Source organism: Calidris pugnax, unplaced genomic scaffold, assembly GCF_001431845.1.
Source record: "Calidris pugnax isolate Ruff unplaced genomic scaffold, ASM143184v1 scaffold148, whole genome shotgun sequence".
In the NCBI taxonomy this organism is placed as follows: Eukaryota; Metazoa; Chordata; class Aves; order Charadriiformes; family Scolopacidae; genus Calidris; species Calidris pugnax.
The window spans coordinates 257,371-281,111 of record NW_015090926.1 but is presented as its reverse complement, the minus strand read 5'-3'; the positions used below and the strand labels follow the sequence as shown (position 1 = coordinate 281,111).

Here is a 23,741-nt window from a genome sequence, read left to right as displayed (position 1 = left end):
ACAATTTCTTAGATTTATCAAATTAAAAAAAAAAAAAGAGTTGTGAGGGTTTTACCTCACAAATATTAGTGACACCTTATACTGCTTTCTATGCTTTGCTAACTGTGATGCTTTGAAGAATTTGGTTTCATTTTTAGTAGCACTTGTGGTGGTGTTACCACTGTGGGGTTTTGAAAAATGTTCTTCCAAAGTTTTTTTCCTTTTTGCTGACTTTGGGAATGTAGGATAAAGCAGAAGGAATGTCCTAGCCACAGTGGCAGCAGAAAGAACTGCGAACGTAACCCCAGCACGTGCCAGTAACTTTGCAGCAGTATTTGTTTAGGTCATTTATGAAACACTAGAAAGTCAATGGAGGAGGGCAAAAACCGCTTTGAAATCCCTGTGGTTTACCATTCTTCCTCTCTACGTTTCTGAGGAGTGCCAAGCGCTGATGGTTCCAGCTGGGGCCAGCAAGGCTGGGAGCCAGCTGCCCCTGGTGCTCACCACTGGGAACCCGCCTGTGCTCCAAACCCCTCTGTTGGGGCTCTAAAACAGCTCGCCTGCACCCCGAGATCCAGCCACACGGCAGCAGCACTCCCTTCACGCCTTTAGAGAGGCTTCTACTAGTTCCACAGTAACAAAAGTTCTGTGTAAAAAAAAACCCAGTAAGTGAATATCCTGTAAAGACCTTCTGCCTTCTGAAAGGAACTGTTTTTTCAGTGTTGAGGTACGTGGTTCTTAAGAAACACTGAGGCATCATACCGGTCCTGTAAGAATCTCTTTATTTGCATCCATTTTTATTTAGCACATTTACAATTTCAGCACAGACACAGAGCAGATGCGTGTACCAACATTTGCACACAGATGTTGTGAAGAAGACTTTTGAGAAGAGCACTGATCTGCGGGGCCAGCCCAGTGGAGTGACTTGCAGGAAAGGATAACTTGCTGCAGAAATTCAGCCACTCCTACTTGCACCGAGGCAAACAAGATTGAATTCTGGTAACAACAGTCAGTCGTCTCACTTCAAGTAGAAATCCCACAAAGAAGCACTGAATCTAGCTGATGGTCAAGAAACAGCAAGTTGTAAAGACAGGAAGTTGATTTAAAGCCTAACTGTTATATGTCTCTTAGAGAATGTTTTAACACTTAGCTAGAAATGTTTTATCCCCATTAATAACAGTGAAGAACTGTTGAATAATATGAGAACTGAAAAATAAGCTCTGTCTCTACTACAGACCTCTTTAGAAAGCCTAAGATTTATCAGCAGCTTTTAGAGAAATTACGTAGTACTCTGTACCTAAATCAAATAGACTATTATGTGTCTTTATTTTTATTTATTACTTATTATTTCAAGAGGTGAAACTAACTTACACTGACCACACGACTGCCATGTACACAGCTGACAGTGTTTGAAACACAGCACTAGGATTTGGTTTGGCTTACAGAAAAGGTCAGTGAGTTTAAGACAGAGGAAGATAAGACAAGAAATTAAATCACTTAAATGGTCTGCCACCTCAAACTTCTTACTCACTCACATCTACAGCTTTGCTGAAAACTTTATCCCCTTCAGCACATCCACTCACTCACAACATAAAGTTGTCACGGAATGATGAGCTGTGATATCCCCTTCAAATGACAGGCTGAATGCTGTCCTACAGAAAATGATGCGCTTTCCTATTCCAAGTTGACAGCCACAAGGGCTGTGCTTTCCATCTTAAAGCTTAAAATGCTTTCTCTTAGGACACTTTTACATCTCTTCTCATAATACCTATCTCTCAAATTTAAAACTGACTTGCTGTGCTTCATTCTTTTGAAATTCCTGCATCTGAAAATTTACAGTGAATGTTTATGTACCAACTTGTTGCAGAAAGCCAAAAAAATCTTCAAAATTCAATTTTAAGATTAAATCTTTTGAATCTAATATTGTGGACCAGAAATCACTTTTTATCATATCAAAAGCTTAAGCTTACTTTCTGCACATCCTGTGAGTTAAGAACTGTCATAGCACTACTGTGGGCTTTAAGAAACATAAGCACAGAGATGAGAACAGGGAGATCTCAGTAATTCATGCTAAATTTGTTGAAAATACAGATTCAGATCTAAATAAAAATATTATTTTCCAGTGACTGCCAAAAAAAAGCCTTTACTCTCTTTGGCTGCATTCTTAGTGATTGGTCAGGAATCTATGAAGTAATGACAATAGCATCTCTATTTGGGACGTTTCAGTGCTCATGCAAAGTTGTTCTTAGCACAGTCAGAAAAGACTGCAGATTTTTATGAGCAGAAAAATCTCATGGGGGTTGTAGTCCATCCCATTAATGATGCAGTTCTGGGGACTGACACCCAAAGCAGTAAATATTTCGACAGGACTTTAGGAACAAGCGTTTGTGGTGGTACCGCTCCTTAGCGAAAGGTGGTTTGTGCTTTTGAGTGTGATCTTAAAAGGCACTCTCCTAACAACTTCAGATGACAACTATATTTAGCAAGAAGAGGCCAGGAGTTGTACTTTAGTCATCTTGTGCTAATCTTGTGCAACTCAATGCATCCATTTCTCGCAAATTACTTCACACTAATATAAGTCTGATCACCTGAATGAAGTTACCCTTCCCTGTATTTAGGATCTATCCATTTAAGAATACACACACTGTACCAAATATTGTGTTACAACAAAACATGCAACAGTGAATAATCTCTATTATCAGGTGCCTAGAACATGTAATTTCATCATTTACAACTTTATTGGTGGGGAATACATCCATTTTGCCATCTCTGTCAATAATTCCCTGTATACTCAAAGAAGATTCATTCAGACTAGTATTTTCCTTATACAATATCTTCATGTTACCAGATGCACCACAGTCAAAGTGTTAAGAGTAATTACATACACAAAGAGACAACTAAAGTGCAGAGCCTGTGGGATATATACTTTTTATTTATGTTACTGCAGAAAGAGATTACTGAAAGATTTCTTCTGCATGAAGATGAATAAAATATTTTCATTAAGCTTCAGATGCTGCCCACTGCATTGCTTTTAAATAAAAATGCTTACTTTCTATACAGACACAGCAAAGTAGTCAGCAAACTTACAACACATTCCTTTAATATATCAAAATGTTTCCAAGGTAATATTCTCGAAATCATACCACAGCTCCCAGTAACATCAAGCTTCATAAAGGAGGTGGCAGGAAAACTTTATCCAGTTAATAGCTTAAGTACTCTTCTTTTCTTCACCTAGCAAGTTCACTGTTGCTTTCTTGGCTGCAGGAAAATAGAAGCAAGTTTAATCTTAGAGGCCTACAGCCCAAGTGGCTTAATCAGTGTTACTAAGCTGCATTAAAAAACAAAAAAAATTTCCTTTTAGACCACAAAAGAAACATCACAAAAGAAAATCATACCTTTTGTACACACATACACATGACATAGTGATAGAACTGACCATATAAAGATTTAAAAAAATAAACCATAAGCAAGGAGCAGCACAAACTAACTTACAACCATTACATCAATGAAACAGAGCTGCTCACAGCATTTAGGACGCACAGGTTTACAGCAAGAAATATATTATCAAGCTGATGAAACAGGGCTGGAATAATGCTAACACGTGTCTGTACATGCATCTGTGCATGCACATGTGTGCATGATTTCTTAAAAAATACATGTATGTGGAAATCACTATATGTAAAAATATGAAAAAGGAATAGTAAGTGATTGAATGAGGACATAAAAATCCCATGTCCCTCATGGAAGGAAGAACATTATTTAAGATACCTGTCTAACAATAATGATTCAGGAAGGGTCATGCAGCAAAACTCCCAACCGTAGTTAAGAAAGGCAGATCATTTAAATACCAACAGGAAAATTGCTTAAGTTGGTAAGAGCAAATGATACTGCATGTGTTGTCTGGGGAGAAAGGAGACTTAAGGTGCTATTGAAATATCTTCTAAATAAATTTCCTTTCAAATGAGATTTAAATAAATCTTTATTTTAGCTACTTAATACATTTCCTTCTCTGATTCATAAAACTATCACGAGACACTTTAGAGTACAAGGGTCCACTATAGAATGCAAGGAAATAGAAGTAAAAATTAAGCAATCTACAGTCTTCGATAATATTCATCCTAACCATATGAAAACCTAAGTAATTTCTTTAAGAGTGGGCTCAGAATCCTTTGACCTCCAGAGCAAGGAAAAATACATAAAACTTACAGATGGGAATACTAAATTTCATGTGTTGCTGTTTACTGGATCTGCTTTACTACATAGCTGGCAGCCCTTCTATACTACCAGGCATTTGAGATGCTATTTTAGGAGATACAAGAATACACTGAAAGGTATCTCGTGAGGATGTTTGGACCTGCTTATAGACAGAATGTTTACAGTGATATAAACTGCGGTGGGAAGACACACAAACTAATTAGCCATTTATCCCACTCATGCAGCTTGCACTCACTCTAGCATAACTCCACTCCTATAATGTAAGATCCACTGCAATCCTCTTTTCTTGGCATCTTCACCCAAATTTAACTTCTCCATTACACATACATCGTCTTACAATTTTTTCTCCCCAAATGATGAATACCAGCTGTAATATTAGAGTTGCTCAGGGAAATTCCTCCTATTTGACGTCATTTCAGACCTCACCTTCTTTAGTGATGGTATCTGCAGTCTCTGCAGCCTTGTCTTTCAGGTCTTTAACAACACTGTCGAGCTGAGCTTCGTGCTTCAGGAAGAAAGGCCGGATAATTCGATTATAGAGAAACTCTGCCCCATTCGAAGGACTTGGAGCCATGCACCACAACAGGAAGCCACACTACAAGGAACAAGAACATCTGCATAAGCTGAAGAAATGAGCAGGAGACAAGGTGTAGTGTGCCAAACTCTGCCAGAGGGTCAAGCACATTTGAAAGAGTACATCATCCTCTTCATTTAGTATGGTCACGGTCCCATGAGCAGGCACATCAGTACAGTTACATACAGTGAATCTTTAAATTGGAATAATTTAATAGATACTGATAAGGATAAAGAAGGACAGCTGTAGCAGTAAAGCTGATCTGGTAACAGGTGTATCAAGACTGCATGTATTTTTATTTTTTTTTTGGAAGGTAGAAATATAAAACCTGATTAAACCCTGCTAATCTCCCTGGCTACTTCTAAACTATGTGGCACAGGCCTGACTGAAGCTCTCGGCCCCTAGATCCCTTAAATCCAGCCAAAAGGTATCCCTGCCCTCTCTTCTCCCTGCTTTGAAAATGCAGTGGGGCAAAAAAAGAGATTGTGCATCCCAGAGCTGAAGTGAGGAGGAGGGAAGACAGACCCAAGCCATACCCTGCGCACGGACAAGGGCAATGCTTTTGGATGGCGCAGTTTAGGTACAGCTTCTACAGCACAATCTGCTCTCTGGGGTAAAAAAACACCCAAACACCAGAGAGCCGGGGGTAATATTTCTGCATCTTACAAAAGGGATCAGAAAGACAGCTATCACATGTATTACAATTACCTGTCTTTACTACTGAAGCTCCTTTATTTGGCTTCAATTCTACTACCATACACGATACAAAGACAGCTACACGAAGCAAGATCACAACATTTGTGGGACAGAAGTGTCATAATTAAATTTGCTTGAGCTCTGAAAGTATACGTAAAGAGATTTTGCAGGGTAGAACGGCAACAAAATTAAGCAAGTTTTCTCAGCCACTGCGCAGTCCTTCCAGACACAAATAGTACAATACTATGCCGTGTCAAAAGCCTCTCCAGAAAATAAAGGCAGAACAGCTTTTCACAGACCACCTTTTCTTAAAACACCACACAAAATGACCCCAGCCTCAGCCAAAACACGGTCTTTTTTTTGATGTTTTGATGTTAGACATGACTAAATGTTTGAGGATTTCCACACACTTCTGGGAGGAGAGAGAGACAAGAAGAACTCTTCCTCCTGAAACAAAAAACACAACTACACAATTAGCTAAGTTAGGCACCAAAAATCAAACTAATCATTTGAACTACAATAAAACCATACGCAACTTAAAACTCTGCATTTAAATACAGTAGCACTTATAAATATCTTAAATTTCAGAAGTTTTCCAGTATTCTCAGCACTATCTACAGCAGCCAAAGAGTTGTTTCAATGCATGTGCTAGAGATTCTGAAAGTCATTTAAAAAATATGAGCAAAGTGTTACTTATTTATGAGGTTTCCAGTATACTGCATAGCACAAAAGCATTTCCTAGAAACTAGTCTGATCATAGTATCCTTTCAGAATTCCACTGTGCCTAGTCAGACATTTTTGCCTCCTCTTCTTCCCCTCATACTTTTGATTTCCCACTGTAACACTGCAAAGACAGCACCAAATCCAAAATTATTTTTTATGGTATCACACAAGGAACTCCTAAATAAATCACCTTGTGATGGTCAAATTTTTAAGTCAAGAGAGGCTATTTTAAAAGAAATGTTCTGATTTGAGTCTAACAAAAAGGAAAAAAAAAGATAATAAAATCCTTTTTGAATTATAAAAATCACACAGTCTTCTTCAAGCAAGCCTTCCAAGTATTTTGCAATATCTTCCCTATATGCGTCCTCATTCCAATCTCAGGATATGGGATCCTAATAAGACTGAACGTTCAGTAACTTCTGCTCTTCATACCTGTAAAATGTTGGCCTTTTCTTAACTGCATTGTACACCACAGTAAGATTAATGCCCCTGATGCACATCAGTTGAAGGAAATACCTACTGCTTTTGGAGGAGATTGCTACCCCTTTTTTCTTTATGGCCACTTCTCATTCCCCTTGCTCTAGAGGAAATTAGTTATGATATATTCCAAGCTGGAGAGGTATCTTGACAGGCTGTCTCTTTGAAAAAGATCACTGATTCCTGAGGATAACAACTGCCTTCTACAGAAATTTTGCCAAACCAATTTGCGATCATTTTAGGTAAGCTTTAAGCTTTAAGAAGAAATAAGTAACAACTTTGCACATTGGGACAAGTGAAATAACTAACAGTAATTGGCTAGGTATTCTTTGACAGGAAATAAAATCAATATACTTCTCAGCTTTTAGTGAAAGATAACAACCTAAGATAGTACCATTTATTCTTCCTGTTATATTAAATGCCAAACAATAGAAGCTTTTGAAAATTGACATTCTGCCACTTTTTGCCTTTATTTTCTCTGACCATACTTAATGATACTGCATCAGTTGCTACTTAGCAGTGCCAAATCTTATTGCATGTTGAATTATTTCTTCTAATTTGCTGGAATGATCCTGGTAGGCATTCTTACTGGTGGGCACTTTACCATGAAAAAACTCTTTTCTTTTTTTTTTTCTGTCTTCTGGGCAAATATTCCTTTAAGCCATTCTGTTCTGACACCACAATCAAAGACAGCAGCACGAAATGGAACGCTGCTGGGTTTGCCACTGCAGCAGAGGAAGTGACTGCAGCTAAGAAACACAGAAACCCTGCCCAGGGCCAGTTCCAAGCTTCTACAGACAAAGAAAACCCAAGACGCGCCTCACATGACCACAAATATGAACGTACAGACAACTGCAGTCTTTAAAACAAGGCGTTCATTTTAATGGAGTGTAGTTCTTTAGTCAAAATCAGTAATTAATTGCATGGGTGAGAGGAGGGGATCTCTGTCTTGAAGCAGAGTCAGACTGCCACCCAGTTGAGTCAGGAGTTTCCTTTCCTTCCCACCACTGGGAACACTCCTAGGATGGTAACCTCTACTACTTTCACTGGCTTCAGTACTTTAATACCTGAATGCTAAAGAAATCTTTAAATAATTAATAGAAGTATTGAAAAACAGATCACATACACATGAAATCATGAGTTGCATGCATGTCCTGTGCTTCAGAGAAAAAAAAACACAGACAAATAAAAAGCACACCTTACAAAAAAAAACAACCCAACAACCACAAAACCAAAGAAATCTCAAAACAGTTTTCAACTGAAGAACAAAAGTATATGCAAATATAATAACAAATTTGAAGGAGTTCTTGAACATGCCTTTCTCCCACCTATAAAAATTCCTAGTATGCTGAAAATTTGAGGTCACAGAGCCTAGGCTCTGGACTTAGGGGAATATGGGAGCAGCTACAATCAGTGCCTCCGCACATCAAGGTATATAGAAATGCTGAACAGCTACAACTCAGTCTGGAGTAGAAGCTACAGGCTGTATCAAATCAGTGTGAATATGAAAATTTAACATATTTGGAAAACGAAAGCAAGCTTGAAATTTGCGTGAATTTGGGCTACTATTTCATAACATAAAAGAGACATGGAGACATCACAAACTACGCTACAAGAGGTTTTAGTCATGGATGTACTTAAGTTAGAAGCTGGCTGCTTTCTCCTTTTCCTCAGATGGAGTAACTTCCATCCTCCTACCCAGTCAGCAACACTTTCTGACTCTCAGCCAACACCTTCTGCCTGCCTCTGTATCACAAAAGTAAACCTCTCCTACTACCCACTGCTGAGAGTAAATACTTCTATCTGCCTTCAGCAGCTATCCTAGAAAGCTGTAATTGCTTCCTTGTGTTTGCTCTTGCTGAACTGAGAAAAGTACCTTTCTGTTGTTGCCACCACTACTTGTAGATGTGGCACCTCTGATACCGTGCTACCTGAGCCTCTTGTGGTTGGTCTTTATTTGCCAGGTCACCCCGAACCGCACCTGCCTGCTCTTCAGAAAGGCCGCTGTGCTGGCATGAAGAAACCACTGCCGCATCTTTTACCACCACAGAGTCAGAGAAACAGCTCTGAAAAGACACCGTATGAATTCAGAACTGCGAGCATGCATCCCTGCAGACAAGGGGTAAGGCCATAACCCTGCTGAACTGTAAGGTGAAGTAACTGCGTCCAGTGGTTAAGGACAGATTCTTCCAGGCCCGTAAGCAATTCTTTTGGATCCCATTCAGATCAGAAGAACTTGCACTTTGATCACTGTTGGGCTTGGTCTTAATGTCTTAAAGCAGTAAAAATTTTAATGTATGTTTTACCCATGCTAAACTTCAAAATTAGCAGATTCTTCTTAAAAACTCTGCAAAACCACTAAGCTTAAAATGGAAAACATATTTTTGTTTTCAATTAAGGGAAAAAATAGGTGTGTGCGGGGAGAGAATTAACTTTGTGAGACAGGCCAGAATACTTTCTGTTTGAAGCAGTAATTTAAATATGTGCTTTTTCTTAGGCAGCTAGGGAAGTAAGTGTCCAAATGATTGTACAGTTGATGCCTGTCAAAGATTCAAAAGCAAAAATGCAGAAGTGTAACCCAGCTGTCCAACTAGGTTTCTGTCTCTAAAATACAGCATTTCTTGGAAAAACCATGTGGCAACATCAGACCTTACCAAATTTTAAACGACCCCATCACAATACCTGGAAAGCAAATCCTTTTGAGAACTTTGGTGGGGTTGAACCAGGCTACCAAAGGAAAAGAGAAGGAATAGAACAACCCATTGAAAAAGAAAATAGGTAGCAGTTCTTCGAGCTAAACAACTGACTCTCTAAAATGTTTCCCACTCAACAGTGTACATGGTAATTGGCTATCCCCTAGAGTAATTTAACATGTTAAAGTTGATTGATGATACATCACACTTTAGTTGACAAACAAAGCTTGGAACACATTAAGCAAATCATTGTTGGCAGTCAACCCCTACTAACAAAGGCACAATAGCAACAAGCTCCCATGATACCTGCCATTTCCTTTCAGGAAAGTAGGCTAAATTAAAAATGAAACCTGTACGATTCAAACTACTCTTAGGTTGCGATTTCCTTCTTTGCTCCCAATAGCACAGATGTTGACACTTCCTTTTTCTGCCTTTGTGATTTTACTCTCCACTTTCACTAATGCACTTAAGCAAAAATAGAGCCACTCTTTAGGACACCATCATTTTGCCCAAATTTACCTGAACACCAAGACAAAGAACTGTCTTTCCATGGCACAGCTACACCACCTCTTTTTCCTAAAACATGGCAGACCCTTCCTTGCCACCTACCCCAACCTCCCCTCTTGCCTCACAAAATCATCAGCTGTAAACAGATCACTTTCACTTTCGTAGTGCTAATTTACAGTAACCAGCATCTAAAAATAAGATGTGACCCAGAGATGATTCCAAGGGAACCTGTTGTCATCTATCCTTTCTTGAATGCATTAAATCAGTTATATCAGAAGTGTTATTTTAGGAGAGGGCTCAAGTGAACCAACATACCTTTAGCATGTAGTAGAAAGGGAACCAGGACAGAAAGATATCAGAGAAGAACTCCGCTATGCTGAAAACGCCATACACAACCCAGTAAGTCAGCCACTGTGTGTCATCATCTTTGTTGGGACTTTCAATTGCCTTGATTCTGCAAGGAAAACAAAACAGGTGAGCAGATCAGTAGCATCAGTCTCATCTCTAATGGTCAAGTTTTTATGACTCAGATTTGCTTTTACATGTAAATCCTCATAATTTAATTACTCTATATGCCCTACAGAAAGTAACTAAATAGTATCTGTCACACAGAGCATGTGCCCAAGATCTCTGAACAGCAAAGGTTTTTTCTACATGTCAGACTTCAAAAAGAAAAGACACTCAAGCTATTTCTAGGTATGTGATTACAAAAAAACCCTCAACAGAACCAAACAAAAAGCCTGAGCATCCCGACCTTGTTCATGAGACCGTTCATGGGGCAGGGAAGAACGGGGATAATCTTTGGCCAGTTCCAGTTCTGGAGGTATTGTGGTAATCCTGACCAGAAGACTATTGTGCATTGAAGCATTAGTCATCCATGTAGCAGTTAACCTGAGTGAGCCCGTGCTGCACACACAGCTTTCCTCTCAGGCCTGTGATGCCCTGCACAAATCCCCTGGTCACAGGAGAAACTCAGGAAGCTCCCTCAAGCAGAGCACCCCACAGGCAGCTCCCACGGGACACCAGTGATTGCACCACCTGTGTGGCCTTCTCTTTATCTAACAAAAAACTCTTTCTTTGACAGTAGGAATGATGAATAGAGTTATTGTCTTCAAAGACAAATCCTACAATAGCTTAAATTATCAGAATGAGGTAACCTTATCTACAGAGGAGGTCTGCACAGCATGCTGTGTGTGGATCAGAGGCCCCTTCAGGGCTGCACAACCTGTGGTTCCCAGCACCTACAGGGATATAAGATTGTCTACACTGTTCTCCCTTTCTTTATAGTCTTAGCTCTAATAAATAGCATTTCAAATGAAGCATTACAGAATTAAAATGCCTTTCTTACTGGGATCATAACAGATCAGTGCTGCCCGGTATAAAAATCATCCACATAAAAATTTTAAACCTAGTTCAGGATTTTGAAGTGAAGGTCAAGTATCTTTACTCATAATGTGCATGCATTAGGTGAACCAAGAAGGCAAACTGTTAAGATTTGCTCTAACTACGAGCAAGCACTTGGTCTGCAGAAGCAGAGGCGAAGCGGTACCCCCACTGTACACTGCAGGACTATGTATCCACATCACCCATTGGTTTGCTCTATAAATCCATTCCCATGGGACTCACAAATTCTGATGTAGCCTATGGCACTAAGAACAGGGGGAAGCAATCTCTAGCACAGTCTTGGGCTTTCTGCATGATGACTAACTGGGTTTCAGTTCTCCAACTGCTAGGAGAACGCAATTCAAGTTTATACAGTTCTGAAAATAGAAGTTGAAAGAAAGATGCACGTGTGCTTCCTTCCGTACAAGTAATGAAGTGAAGACTCTAGACTCACTAAGTTCCAGATTAACACTGTAAGAAGTTTTAGAAGTAAATGCTAGCACCTGTAAGCCTCATAATATGAAGCTTATGAGTATTAAAAGGCATTTGTCCTCTCCGCTCATGCTGTAGGACTAAAGTCTGTGGCCTCAGCTTAACTAATTTCCTTTTAATTCTTTTACAACTTATTCTTTTAATATCAGCTATATTGTTGCTGAAGCAGCATCTGTGGGATAGATCAAAGGTGCAAAGTTTTCCTTTAGTCCATAAAAAAGATTGAGAGTTAGGGAGGTTTACAAAATGGAAACCAGATAAGATGGCTGGCTGTGAGTACATTTCCCGGTTTGTGAATTGAGAAACCTTTTGGACTCTCTCACTTCCTAGTTCTGTAAATACAGAAGGGGGGGGGGGGGGAAACAACCAAAAGAAAAAAAATAATCAATCACGTGACACGCCTTATGCTTTAGCAAAAGCACCAGCAACCCCACCACACGCAGAGAGAATTGGCGTAGCTACTAGATTGAATTACTTTGAAATGCAATGCGAGGATCTGATACTTAATTTATGCATTATTTCCATTAGAGTTTGTGGCTGGTCAGCAGGGTCCTGCAACGGGAAGAACGCTCCTGCCCATACCCCATCGTGCACAACAGGGGCGTGTTATTGAGGTACTGCATCAGCACAACTAGAAGAACAGGTTTTCCACAGCTGGAGAGCAGCAGGTCTGCTTACTGCTGTTCCCAACAACACCCTGTTAGGAAACAGCAGTCCAGGCAGCCTTGCTCAAAGGCAGTGCCAACTTCAGCTCCTCCTGCCCTCCCACTATCAACCACATCTTTTCTATGCCCTCTCCAGTACTCTAATACTGCTGCGTGAGGGGGCCCTACAACAACAACAAAAAAACCCCCAAAACAACAAAAAAACCAAGGTGGGAGGTAAGGGAGAGGGCTATTGATCTATTTTCAAGGTGTGAAATTGTACTTCTGGACAGAAGGAAAAAAGTGACTAGTAGGGAAGCTGGAGTGGTGGATAAATGGAGGAAAGAAAGGAACTATTTGCAAAGTTTCTCAGTGTTAAGGAAAACTTGCTTAGTGGGGGTTCGCTGTGATTTTCTCTGGTTCTGCTGACAATTCCATTAGAGGCATACAGCGGGAGGCTCATTTTACCACTCTTAAGCATGCTACCTCAGTATCTGTGAGAGAACTAACTCTTTGCAGTGAAACTGCTAACAGTCTTACAGTTTCAAGCCACTGTCTGAAGCCATCCACAGATTTAAGGATGAATTGTTTAATTTTTGTTAACTTTATTAAAGTCATCTTAGTAATCATGAAAATCTTTTTTCATAAAAAAAACCTTAGAATCTCTAATTCTGTGCCAAAGGGCAGATGGCGTATCACTGTGTTAATGAGGAACACTCTATTATCTTCTCTCCTGGAAAAACGGATGGCCTGTGAGAGTTCCTAAACACAGTGCCATGGGTGTGCTCCCCTTGAACGTTCACCATCTGCTGCTGAGTTCCCTAAGGTGATGTCTTAAAAGCAAACACATGAGCAAGACACTTTCATGGTCAGTCACAAGCAGCAGTACTACAAGCAGTCAAAACCCCTCTGATTTAACCAGCTGATACGCAGCATTAAATCCACACGTGGCGTTTTCCCACACGCTGTAGGAAACAGTACATTTCCCCTCCTCTAATGGTCTGATCTCGGTGGGTGCCAAGGGCCAACCTCCGGTGGTAGACCCCTACCACACTCACCAAGGCAACAGCTACGTCAGCTCTGAGGAAAGGCACAAACTGCATCTGTGAGCCCCAACCCCATCTAGCAGGAGGGAGGAAAGAAGTAGGATATAGCAGGGCCATCAGTGCATGAATTTTTTAACTTAAGTCAAGGAAAGGCAAGCATTTTATAAATATTCTGCTTCTAAATGGGAAAGATGTCCCTCATCTGACTGCCAGTGGAAATCCAGCCTAACATGTCCCTGATAAATAAAAGGGCAAAAGTTATCTCCATCCTTTGCTGCTTTTCAATATAAGTCTATTATATAAGTCTATTATATATATGTCTATAAGTCTATATAAGTCTACAATATGTCTATTTCAATATAAGTCACAGAAAATACCCTTTATCCCAGAGTAAGTAAGTGCAGTAAGTTATGTAGAGTATCTGAATGGACACGTTTTCATCTATTTACAACTATACTCTTTTCAACTCAAGAATCCCCCCCTAACTAGATTTATTCTTTTAAGTTAATAGGTATTACCCTGCTGTAATGCTCTGCACAATTAACCTTAGGAGACAGACCATACATGTTGCTTCAAGCCAAGAACATTTTATTCTTCCCCCTGTTAAGTCATGAATCAATCAGTGCAATATTCAAAATGCAATCTCCATCAATATGTGAAAAGGTACAGATGAAGAGGAACCAGCAGTGCAGCCAGCTTTTGGATAGCCTTCCTGTAACAGTTATTTATACGTTGTAAGAGCAATTAGACAGTCTATTAGCACATAACATTACAATGTCCTAATAAAGGAAGAAGCATCCAAAGCCTATGGTTTCAAATTTAAAAAGAAAAGAGATACTGTCAGGTTTTCTGTACATTTTTTCTACTACTGATTTGCCTAAATGCCATGTTAGTTATGTGTAGTAATTACACATCACAAAGGATTTTATACGGTGCCGAGACACCGAGACAATAAGGGAAAGTCCACAAGGATGAATATAAACACGCTCAAGTGACCTGCAGCGGAGGTGTTGGAAAAAACATAAATCACACTTATCGTTGTTTAGTCTTGTGTGCTTGACAAGTAGAACATCTGTGCTTAGACAGCACAGGCCTGTGATAGACTTCGAAGCACCCTATCGAACATGCCTAAGATTCCTGCCCTGCTGTTGGAAAAACTAAAGCCCAGTGGAAAACTCCCCCTGCCTGAACTCCCAACACACAGGCAAGAACAGCAGGTTCACAGGGCTCTCTAGGTAGGACACAGCTCCTTGGAGCCAGAGCCCCCACTTGTGTGCCGCCCCCCGGATGACACCGCTCCATGAGATATCAAGACTAAATTTACTCTTTGTGCTTAATCCGTGGTGGTGCGGTTCTTCCTGTGTCCCACCTGTATCACCTCTACACCAACTGTAGAGGAGACTCAACTACGTACAGTAGTTCTGCACGTTGGAGGTACAAGCAGTCACTAGGATCAGCTCCCAGTAGACTAGATGGTAAACATTTTATTAAATTATTTTAAAATAATTTTTCATTATTTCAATTATTTTAAAAATTATCTAAATTCTTTATTTTAAATTTTAAAATTTATTATTGTGAATAATTAAAATTATTTTTAAAACAGATGCCTGTCCAGCAGTGAAAATGGCCTGCTGTTGACCTGCACTGCAACTTGCGCAGACAGATGGGGAGCCAAGTAAAAACTTCAGTCAGATCTGTTCCCCAAAAACCCAGCTAGCTGGTGATGCCAACAAGGAACAGCAGAGACTGCCAGCCTCTGCAGTAGCCCAAGGCTCGTATCAGCTTATGTAGCTACAATATCAAGAGTACCAGCTCAATTTTGACTGCGTGCATCTTAGAATCAGTCAAATTGAACTCTAGATCAATCCTTCTTACTTTATCCTGTTACCTGATAGTAACAGACACTGGTCTAATTTTAGAAAGCTGCCAAGTTGAGTTTTTTCACTTTAAGCATCTGACTCATTTCAACAACAAAAAAAATGAGCTCTTTTGCAATACAAGGCTGTTACACATTCCTGAATTAGCTCTGGCATAACAAATCACTGTTAGAGTTAATTCACACATCCAGTACGCACAGAATAAGCATATTATAAGTACACCAGCTACAACTTTGGGGTGGGTTTTCATTTGGGGTTGTTTTGTGGGGCTTTTTTGAGCCAAGTCCCAATGTGGAAGCCAGAAATAAAGAAAAAAAAGCCTAATTAAAATTTGCTCTAGGCTCATGTGAAGTCATCACTCAAATCCCTGCAATTTACAAGGTGCATCTGATAACTCTTGTATAAATAAAGTTTAAGACAAAAAATTAGCCTCCGTTAAGCCCAGTGCTGATGCTGTAGTTAGGGAAGACTGGACCATTTTGTGCTTCCGTCCTTTGTTTTTTGTAATCAGTGTTACACTAAATGAGTAGACAGGCATATTTGTGACGGTCTTAGCCAAGCATGACTTTTCCCCCCCCCCTCCATTTAACCTAAACCAACCCTGAAATTCCCTTACACTTACTAGTCTGCTGCAACTCTTTACAGCAGGTTATGGTGATTCAAAAATAACTTACTTCCAGCTATCTATCCAGACACCTCTGTGAGATCAAGACTCCCCTGCACCACAGACTACCTCAGCTTGGTGCCTCTCTGTCATCCTCATCTCAGGCTCATCTTGGCAAGCGGTCTCCTCGCATTATCTCAGTGAAAACAACTACCTGCCCATTTGTATTTGCTTTATCATTCTGTCTTCTACACTGCCATCCACCAGTTAAAAAGCCTTCTGTCTTCCATCGTTCTTCCTCCTTACTGACTCCAATAGCAGAGTCATGCATTTGCAGATACTGAAAACATCTTCCTGCCAAATGCACTTGCACAGCTGCTGCAGTGTAAGTCCACCATCTCCTCTCTCTCAAAATGTTGTGCATCCAGAAGATAGCAGGAGACAAATTCATGAAGGATAGCAAAGGGGTGCTCCTCACTGTCTGTGCAGGGACAAATATTATGAGAGGACAGTAACAAACAACATGACAGTAGTACAAAGGGTTCTACCTTCGTTTCTTCAAAGGAAATGGAGACTGTGGCACATGCCATCTTGCCCACCAGTGAAGCGAGTTGTACAGATGACTTATTAACTCAGCACAAAGCTAGATTCCTCCAAAAAAGCAGCAATCCTCTCATTTCATTGCTCTCTGCTCATTCTTGGCCCGCTTTCTTCTGGAAAATGTACTTGTAGGGCCACACTATGAGTCAGTTTCCCAGTTCTGACTCAGGTTAAAACCAGCTCCCCACAAACACACACCCACGCAGGCTTTTTTCCCTGGGATTAACATGCATCAGTGCCTCAGTCCAGCCTGCCAAACCATTCGGTTACTGCTTGTTCTGCCACACGGGCCAGGCTACGTGGGCAGCGCTGTGCAGCAGGTCTCCACTCCCGGAGAAGCCATCCATCCACACGCTCCCTCTCCAAGGGGGATTTCCTCCACTTGCACCCTTAAGACAGGCAAGGGAAGTCACAGAGGGCTTCAGCGGGACTCCCCTGTGTATGCAGTCCCAGGATAAAAGCTTTACCAGCTGCACAGCCGGCTGCACATGTCCACATCAGCCGTGAGACCAGTACTGCTGCGCTGCATGCTAGGACCTGAAAGCCCCCTTTTGGAAACACCCAATCCCAGCTTACATTACTGAAGCCTTTTGGGTTGTCCTTCCTGAAGGTATTGACAAGAAGGAGAAGTTGCGTGCAGCGAGGGAGCCTGAGAAAAGCCTGCGTGGTGCAGACATGCCACGTCCCACCAGAGGAAGCCGCTTGCTAAGGATCCACAACACAACGCTTCTCTGCTTGCGACAGCCGATTTTATCGGAGGGAAAAAACGTTTCACAGGCTTTGGCTGCCTCTCCACAGCTGTTACTGTTTGGGGTGCAGGCACTGAGACCAAACAGCACTGCTGCGACCACATGGAGGAAAACTGGGCCGCTGCTACATGCTTACAACAACACAGAAAGAATAAAAGTTACATTTTCCTGTCGACCTGTCCAACCCTGTACACTCTATATTTCAAGTATCATTTTCTTAGAGCTCTACTACTGTTTTTTAGTTCCGCTTACTGCAATGTTGGCAAAAGAATTATCATATGGCCTTAATCTGCAAATGTACAGCAAAGCATATAATCACGGTGCAACGTTTTCAGACTTGTCTCGGTAAAATGCTGCTTTTTCGAGGTAATTACTGCGTAAGGAGTTTCTAACTAGAAACAAAAGTCCTACAGTTTGAATTATTGAATGTAATTAAAAATTGACTCATGAGGGAGCAGGAAGGAGATTAGAGTTTTAGGCTGGGGACTAAATTCGGACTGGGTTGAGGCTGGTTTGCAGAGACCTAAAGAATTTACAAGTGCGGCGCTAGCTGCTAAACCATGTGGCAACAAAAATTTGTAACTTTTCTTATTAAAAATAATTAAATCTTTATCTAGCGTTCACAGACCCTCACACAGACGTTTGAATTTCTTTTCCTACAGCCTCATTATACTCCTCTAAAAACTGTGTGCCTTGCTCACTATGTGCATAGTGACAAGTAGGCTTCCTTCCCTTTGGTATATCAAGATGTTGCCAGCTCTCCTGTGGCAGGTCAGCCTCATAGCTGTGCAGAAAGACTTAAAATATAACTAAAGTACGTCATCACAACAAAAAGAACAGGGAAAAGAGAAAAGCAGCTAACAATAATCTGCATTTTTTTAATCTCACTTTTCGACTCCCGCTCACCTTTCCAGCATTTAGGATCTGCAATGCTAAACATTAAATGTTAGAAGTGCTGTGACTCACCAGGAGTAAGAGTAGTTTAAAACTATATTCCAGCAAACCTCACTGAGGAAAGTCTAACTATTCCTTTAACAACTGTAGGCCAACATAAACCAAGTCGCTAGAGGTCAATACAGTCAGAGAGAGCAGCGCATGCAAGATGCAGTACCAAGAAGGTCTGGTAAAATGCCTTCTTTTATGCCTGAAACACATCTGCAGTCCCTAAAAATAGTATCTACATCAATTACAAACTGGAGATCTTTCAATGAGTTTAATTCAGGTTGTGGACCCATCTGAGTAACAGAGAACTTTATCTTTTTAACCTGAATTTAAGATACAGAAGATAAATTAAAGTTTTCCTACAGTTATCATAATATTAGGCTCTCTCTTGTATCTAGCCACTTGCTATCTCCAGAAAAGGAAGCACATCATTTGTCCAACCAACAGATAAGACAGCTTTTATTTTAAACATGGCACTCAAAAACCTAAAAGACAGAAAGCAAGCATGTTTGGAGGAACTGATCTGGCAGAACATACACAAAAAAGTCAAAATACACTTTTTGGTCCCTGAAGCTCCATGAAAAGAGCATCAACTGGGAGATGAAAGAGCCTAAGTGCAGAGAGATTTGGAAACTTTCTGCTTATATTTATACAGAGGGGTGTGAATCTGGTTAGATACACTAGGCCTCTCAAATTGCTTTTATGAAGCGGCAGCAGAGCATTACTGGTGAACATTAGCATATCGTACAGCTTTTTCCATGAAGGAAAAATGTAAGCACCCTCCTCCAAATCTGTTAAGAGAAAGCAAAATTGCTGCCTTAGTTCTCAATAAATACAGGAACAACTTTACATTTTCTAAACAACTGTGACCAAAGAAAAGCAGTGTTCCCGTTCTCCCTCCCAGAAGAGGCAAAGGAGCTAGGTGACAGGCTCAAGACAGCATGACAATATTAAGACTTGAATTGTGTGTTTATACTTGTCTACAATCAATCTAGATTGTTTCCTGTTTGTAAAATGCCATGAGCAGCGCTTATATGTAGTAAAAATTGCTGAAGTAACAGCATAAAATTAGGGAAAGCAGAGAGGCGTAATTGTACTATATTGCTTTTCTTCCTTGAAGACACTAGTAATAAGTTCAGACATTTTAATGCCCAAAGCTATTTTCATCTTTGCAACTTTTAAAACTGAACATGACAGCACTCTGGAATTTCCAATCCTTTGCACGCACTTCTTAGTCATCAAAGGCTCCTTTCCTGCTTGCACTCAAATTTCTTTGAAGCAGTTAACCACCACTGGCTATGGGTGGAGTTACATTTAAACAGGCTAACTCTGGAAAGTTTAGAGAAGAAGTGAAAATACTGGCAATGTTATTTATACACTGCCAACACTCAATTCTTCCATCTACTAGTCTGAGTATTGCCTTGTGCAGGTAAAGCTCACTAAAAGTATAAGAAGTTGCTTCTATCAGATTGTGGTTAAAGTTTTCAATGCTGGTCTACTGCAAAGATAAAAGCTTGCAAAAAACCATTAGATTTCAGCTTAAAATAAATTATTCTTTTTCATTACACAGCACTTAACAGAATTGTTGGTAATAAAGCTAACATTTTATGACAAACTTTAATCCCGACCGTCTGATTTACTGGGAAACAGCCATACGGCCTACGTTAAGAGCCTCAGGTGGGCTCTTGCTGGTGACATGGCATATAGAAGACTTGGATTTTGGGGGGAATATTTTGTATCGCTAGAGAAGAAACTCTTCCGTGTATAAAACCACTGAAGACTTATACAAAGTAAAAGCTGAAGGTGAGGACGAACAAAGGGGAAGGAGAAGGGCAACAGCTGTGCCGGCCTGAAGCTGTAATAGGCACAAACTGGGGGAGTTGCCCCCTCCCTCCCTTCGCGTTGGCTTTGAGCCCCGGCGGAGGCAGGATGGCAGTGATGTGCAAGCTGGCAGCAGCACGGCCATGGCTGTACCACTTCATGGTGGTGGCCAGGCACACCCCATCTGCCAGCTCTAACCCAGCAGCCACAGTAGCCTCCAGGGCTTCTCCACTGGAGCTCCCACCTGCTGCACGACACACCCCCAACAATGAGCGCCAAGAACAGCATAAACCAAAGAAAATAAACTACAGAAATATACAAGGCCTGATGGGCAGATACCTCCACATCCATAAAATGGTCCTGGGTTTCACGTGTAAAGAGAATGAAATCTGAGCTGAGCACCCTGCTCCGGGGTTGTTTTTTTTCCAATACATTTTCTTTCAGGCAAGCAGAGATCAACAGTAACTACCATGACCAAGTTAACCCAGAACTAAGATCCCAATAAAACAGAGTTGGAACACACCTAATGGGCCACTCACCCAGGAGCCTGCTTGCCATTTTAAACAACTGTAAGGACAGAAGGTGGTCTCCCTTGAAAAACACAGATATCTGTCGCACTCCTTCATGAATGTCTTCTCTCCTGAACGGAAACCTGACCCTTTGTTGGGTCAGTACTTTGTTGGTTTTCACTTTATGCAATTCAGACACTGACAATGCAGAAACGATACAATGATCTATATATACACAGCAGAAAAAAGTTAACTGGGAAAAAGTAATCTCCTTTTTCTCCTTCAGTACTTTTCTGAGACGTTTCAGGCTTGGTTCCATTGTTGAAACACCTGTGTAAACACCAAAGGAACACCCTGCACCCTACCTTCTGTTTGCTGCTCCTGACCTCTTCCAGAAGCCACAGCTTTTACAGCAAAAGCCATTTGAGGGTGTCTGCAGCTACAAAAAGAGGTGAAAACTGTTTTCTGCCCAATGGTAGGAAGCAAATCTCACTACTGTTAGTTCATACATCAGGCTCTTCAGCTGTCTTTTCAAGAGGGATGGACCAAATAGAAGAGAGGAATAAACAAGCCATCCTGACTAGTGTTCTTTATGCTTTGGGTCTTTATGCTTTCTCAGCATGGAGGGCAGCACTTGGCAGCACCCCAACTGCAGTACAGGATCCAGAGCTGCAAAAATGAAAGCAGGAATCACTCTAGTAATTCAGCTTTACCTTCTCACAGCTCAGCCCTGCATTGGGATAGAGCTTCTACGGTAGATATGGAGAGTGGCACAGCAGCACCAAGACAGAAAGAAACCCATATGGTAAAAGAAGCGTAATCACCAAAGAAGATTCTTGCTCTTTCTCATGGTCAGGCAGCTCGTGCTTGATTCCAGACTGAAAGGCATCCCAGGAAACAGCACAGATGTCCTGGTGTGTTGCTGTCAGACTGATGCCACAACACCGTACAGGCTAGTAAGGGCAACATAGCCTATTTTCATTCACACATACCCATTACTCAAAAAAACCCCTAAAAACCCCAAAACACCATAGGGTACTACCGTCCAGGAGGTAACTTTCCACATTAGGATATATTTAAAATCATCTGCCAACATGAAAAAGGGTAGACACCCTATAAAAAGATTTAAAAAAAAAATAATTCCATATTGGTGTAGAAAAAAAAACACCTGGAAGATAAAACTCCACTATTCATATGTGATTTGCTACTATCTTGCCTCCACAGCTCTAAGAGCTTTTATTATCAATTTATTCACCCTAGTTGCATAACAGCAGATTTAAAATATAATCCCAAACCAGTTTTAAAACAAATTTGAAAATTTAAATAGGATTTTAAAAAGTAATTATGCAAGTTTAAAAGTGACCTGTCAGACTAAAAATATTACATAAACATAATTCCTACACAACTATTCTAAGGTTTTGAAGCTTTATTTGCTGATATTTCCACTTTCAGATTTTGATGAAAAAGTATCTTTTAAGTGGTCCTTTCACTAAGAATTGTGTTGCAGAAGATAAAACCTAAGTTTCTCCCGAGTTTTTGTCCTAAATTAGTGCTGTGTGAAAAACCATTGCTTAGTTTTAAGCATCACAACCGTAAGATATTTCAAGAGCGTCTAAAACTAAGTCAATTTCCCATATCTCTGAAAAAGAAAACAAAAGAGAAAGAACTTATTTTGTATTGCCCAAGACCTAATTACAGAGAACATATTTTTAAAAGTTGCTGACTGCATTTAAAGAGAGTTACGTAAAAGGCAAGCACTGTGTTTCAACAATATAGCCCTATAGCTGTGAAGAGCTTCCATTTTATGAACGCGTTAGGCTACACAGAGGGTTTTATTCAGTACATTTCTGAAGTCTTTTGGAATGTACTCCACTGTGGTCTTACCTAACAGGAAATCCATTTTGGTCTAATAGCAACATAATGCCTACGGAAGATACCAGATGTTGTTCAAACCAAAACATCTCTAAGGAGGCTTTCCCTTGAAAAATCGGGTATTTTTAAGTCTTTTACACCCAAGAGGAGGTGCAGCGTATTCCTTTCCGCCTTCTCATCGGGTAGGTGTTTTTGGAGGAAAGGAGGGCTCTGACACGTGTCCCCGTGGCCAGCCCATTACATTAATTACCTCCTGCTCCCCACCAAACGCAGGCTGAGGCTCCACCGGTGCCTGTCCGCCTACCCGGGGGCGACCTCAACCAACAGTATCACGGCTGGGTTTTCCCAAATAACAGTTCAATTCTCGCTGCCGCTACCGGCACCCGGGCGGACCCGGCGATCCCGCATCTCTACCTCCCCGATGATGACAAGGCCGGGAAGCCCGACGCGTTAACGCGCTGCGAGGACCCGCCGTCTCCCCCCCTGTCATTCACCGGGTACCACTCGCCGGACGGCGGGAACCCCCCCGGCTCTCCGCTGCGGGGCGGGGGTCCCCGCACGCCCCCGTGTCGTTCCGCACCCCTCCCGGGTAACGCACGCCACCATCGCGATCAGAAATAGGGGAGGGGGGGATAAGTCGCGACACTCACGAGACGTAGGCGGGGTAGCCGAAGCCGATGACGTTGCAGAGCAGGGAGGCGCCGTAGCCCACCACCAGGTAGACGGCGACCGCCCCGATGATGGCTGCGGGGGGAGAGAGAGCAGACAGCCGTTAGGGCGGGCGCCGGAGGGGGACGAGGAGGAGCGAGAAGGGCGCGGCCGGAGCCGCGGCAGCAGCCATGGGCCGTATCCCCCCTCCCCTCACCCTCTACCCCCTCCGCCCCGTGTGAGGCGGCCCCCTAATCCCCTGAGGGGGACTCGGCGTGGCGGGGAGGGGGGCGCAGCTGGAGCTCACCTGTAGCGACGTAGGTGCGGTTGACGCCGGTTTTTTTCTCGATCTGTTCCAGCACGGCGGTCATGCAGTTCTTCTCGTGCAGGAACCGATCAAACCTCTGCCTCATCGACGCCGTCATGGTCAGGCCGCCGCGGGCACCCCCTTTACTCCAAAGCCTTCCACAAGCCCCGGGCACACGGCGGAGGAGAGACAGGCTCCGCCTACTGCCGCCGCCCTCCCGCCCACAGCCGCGGCGGGAGGCGGCCCCACCGCCGGGGGGAAGCGGTGGCGGGGGGGCGGCAGGCAGTAGGGAGCCATCTTCCGCCGGCCCTCCGCAGCCCTGACCGCGCCGCGAAATGGAGGCCGGGGGGTGCCGCCGAGCCGGGGTCGGCCCCCCCCCACCT

At 41.9% G+C, this 23,741-nt stretch overlaps 1 protein-coding gene across 1 annotated transcript; it reads right to left on the bottom strand.

Annotated features, from left to right (window-relative positions):
* Nucleotides 1-738: 738 nt before the first annotated feature.
* On the bottom strand, nucleotides 739-23,579 carry REEP5 (receptor accessory protein 5). The gene is made up of 5 exons (XM_014951492.1): nucleotides 23,359-23,579; nucleotides 23,054-23,147; nucleotides 10,180-10,318; nucleotides 4,621-4,789; nucleotides 739-3,237 (listed from the first exon to the last, which is right to left on the bottom strand). The coding sequence occupies exons 1-5, from the start codon at nucleotides 23,474-23,476 to the stop codon at nucleotides 3,188-3,190; spliced, it is 570 nt and encodes a 189-aa protein (XP_014806978.1). The 5' UTR covers nucleotides 23,477-23,579; the 3' UTR covers nucleotides 739-3,187.
* Nucleotides 23,580-23,741: the final 162 nt, after the last annotated feature.

Coding starts and splice junctions, on each gene's coding strand:
- REEP5 (XM_014951492.1), bottom strand. CDS start 23,476: ATGACGGCGTCGATGAGGCAGAGGTTTGATCGGTTCCTGCACGAGAAG. Junction 10,319..23,053: donor GGCTACCCCGCCTACGTCTC/GTGAGTGTCGCG, acceptor TTTTCCTTGCAG/AATCAAGGCAATTGAAAGTC. Junction 4,790..10,179: donor CTTTCTACTACATGCTAAAG/GTATGTTGGTTC, acceptor TGTTCCTTGTAG/TGTGGCTTCCTGTTGTGGTG.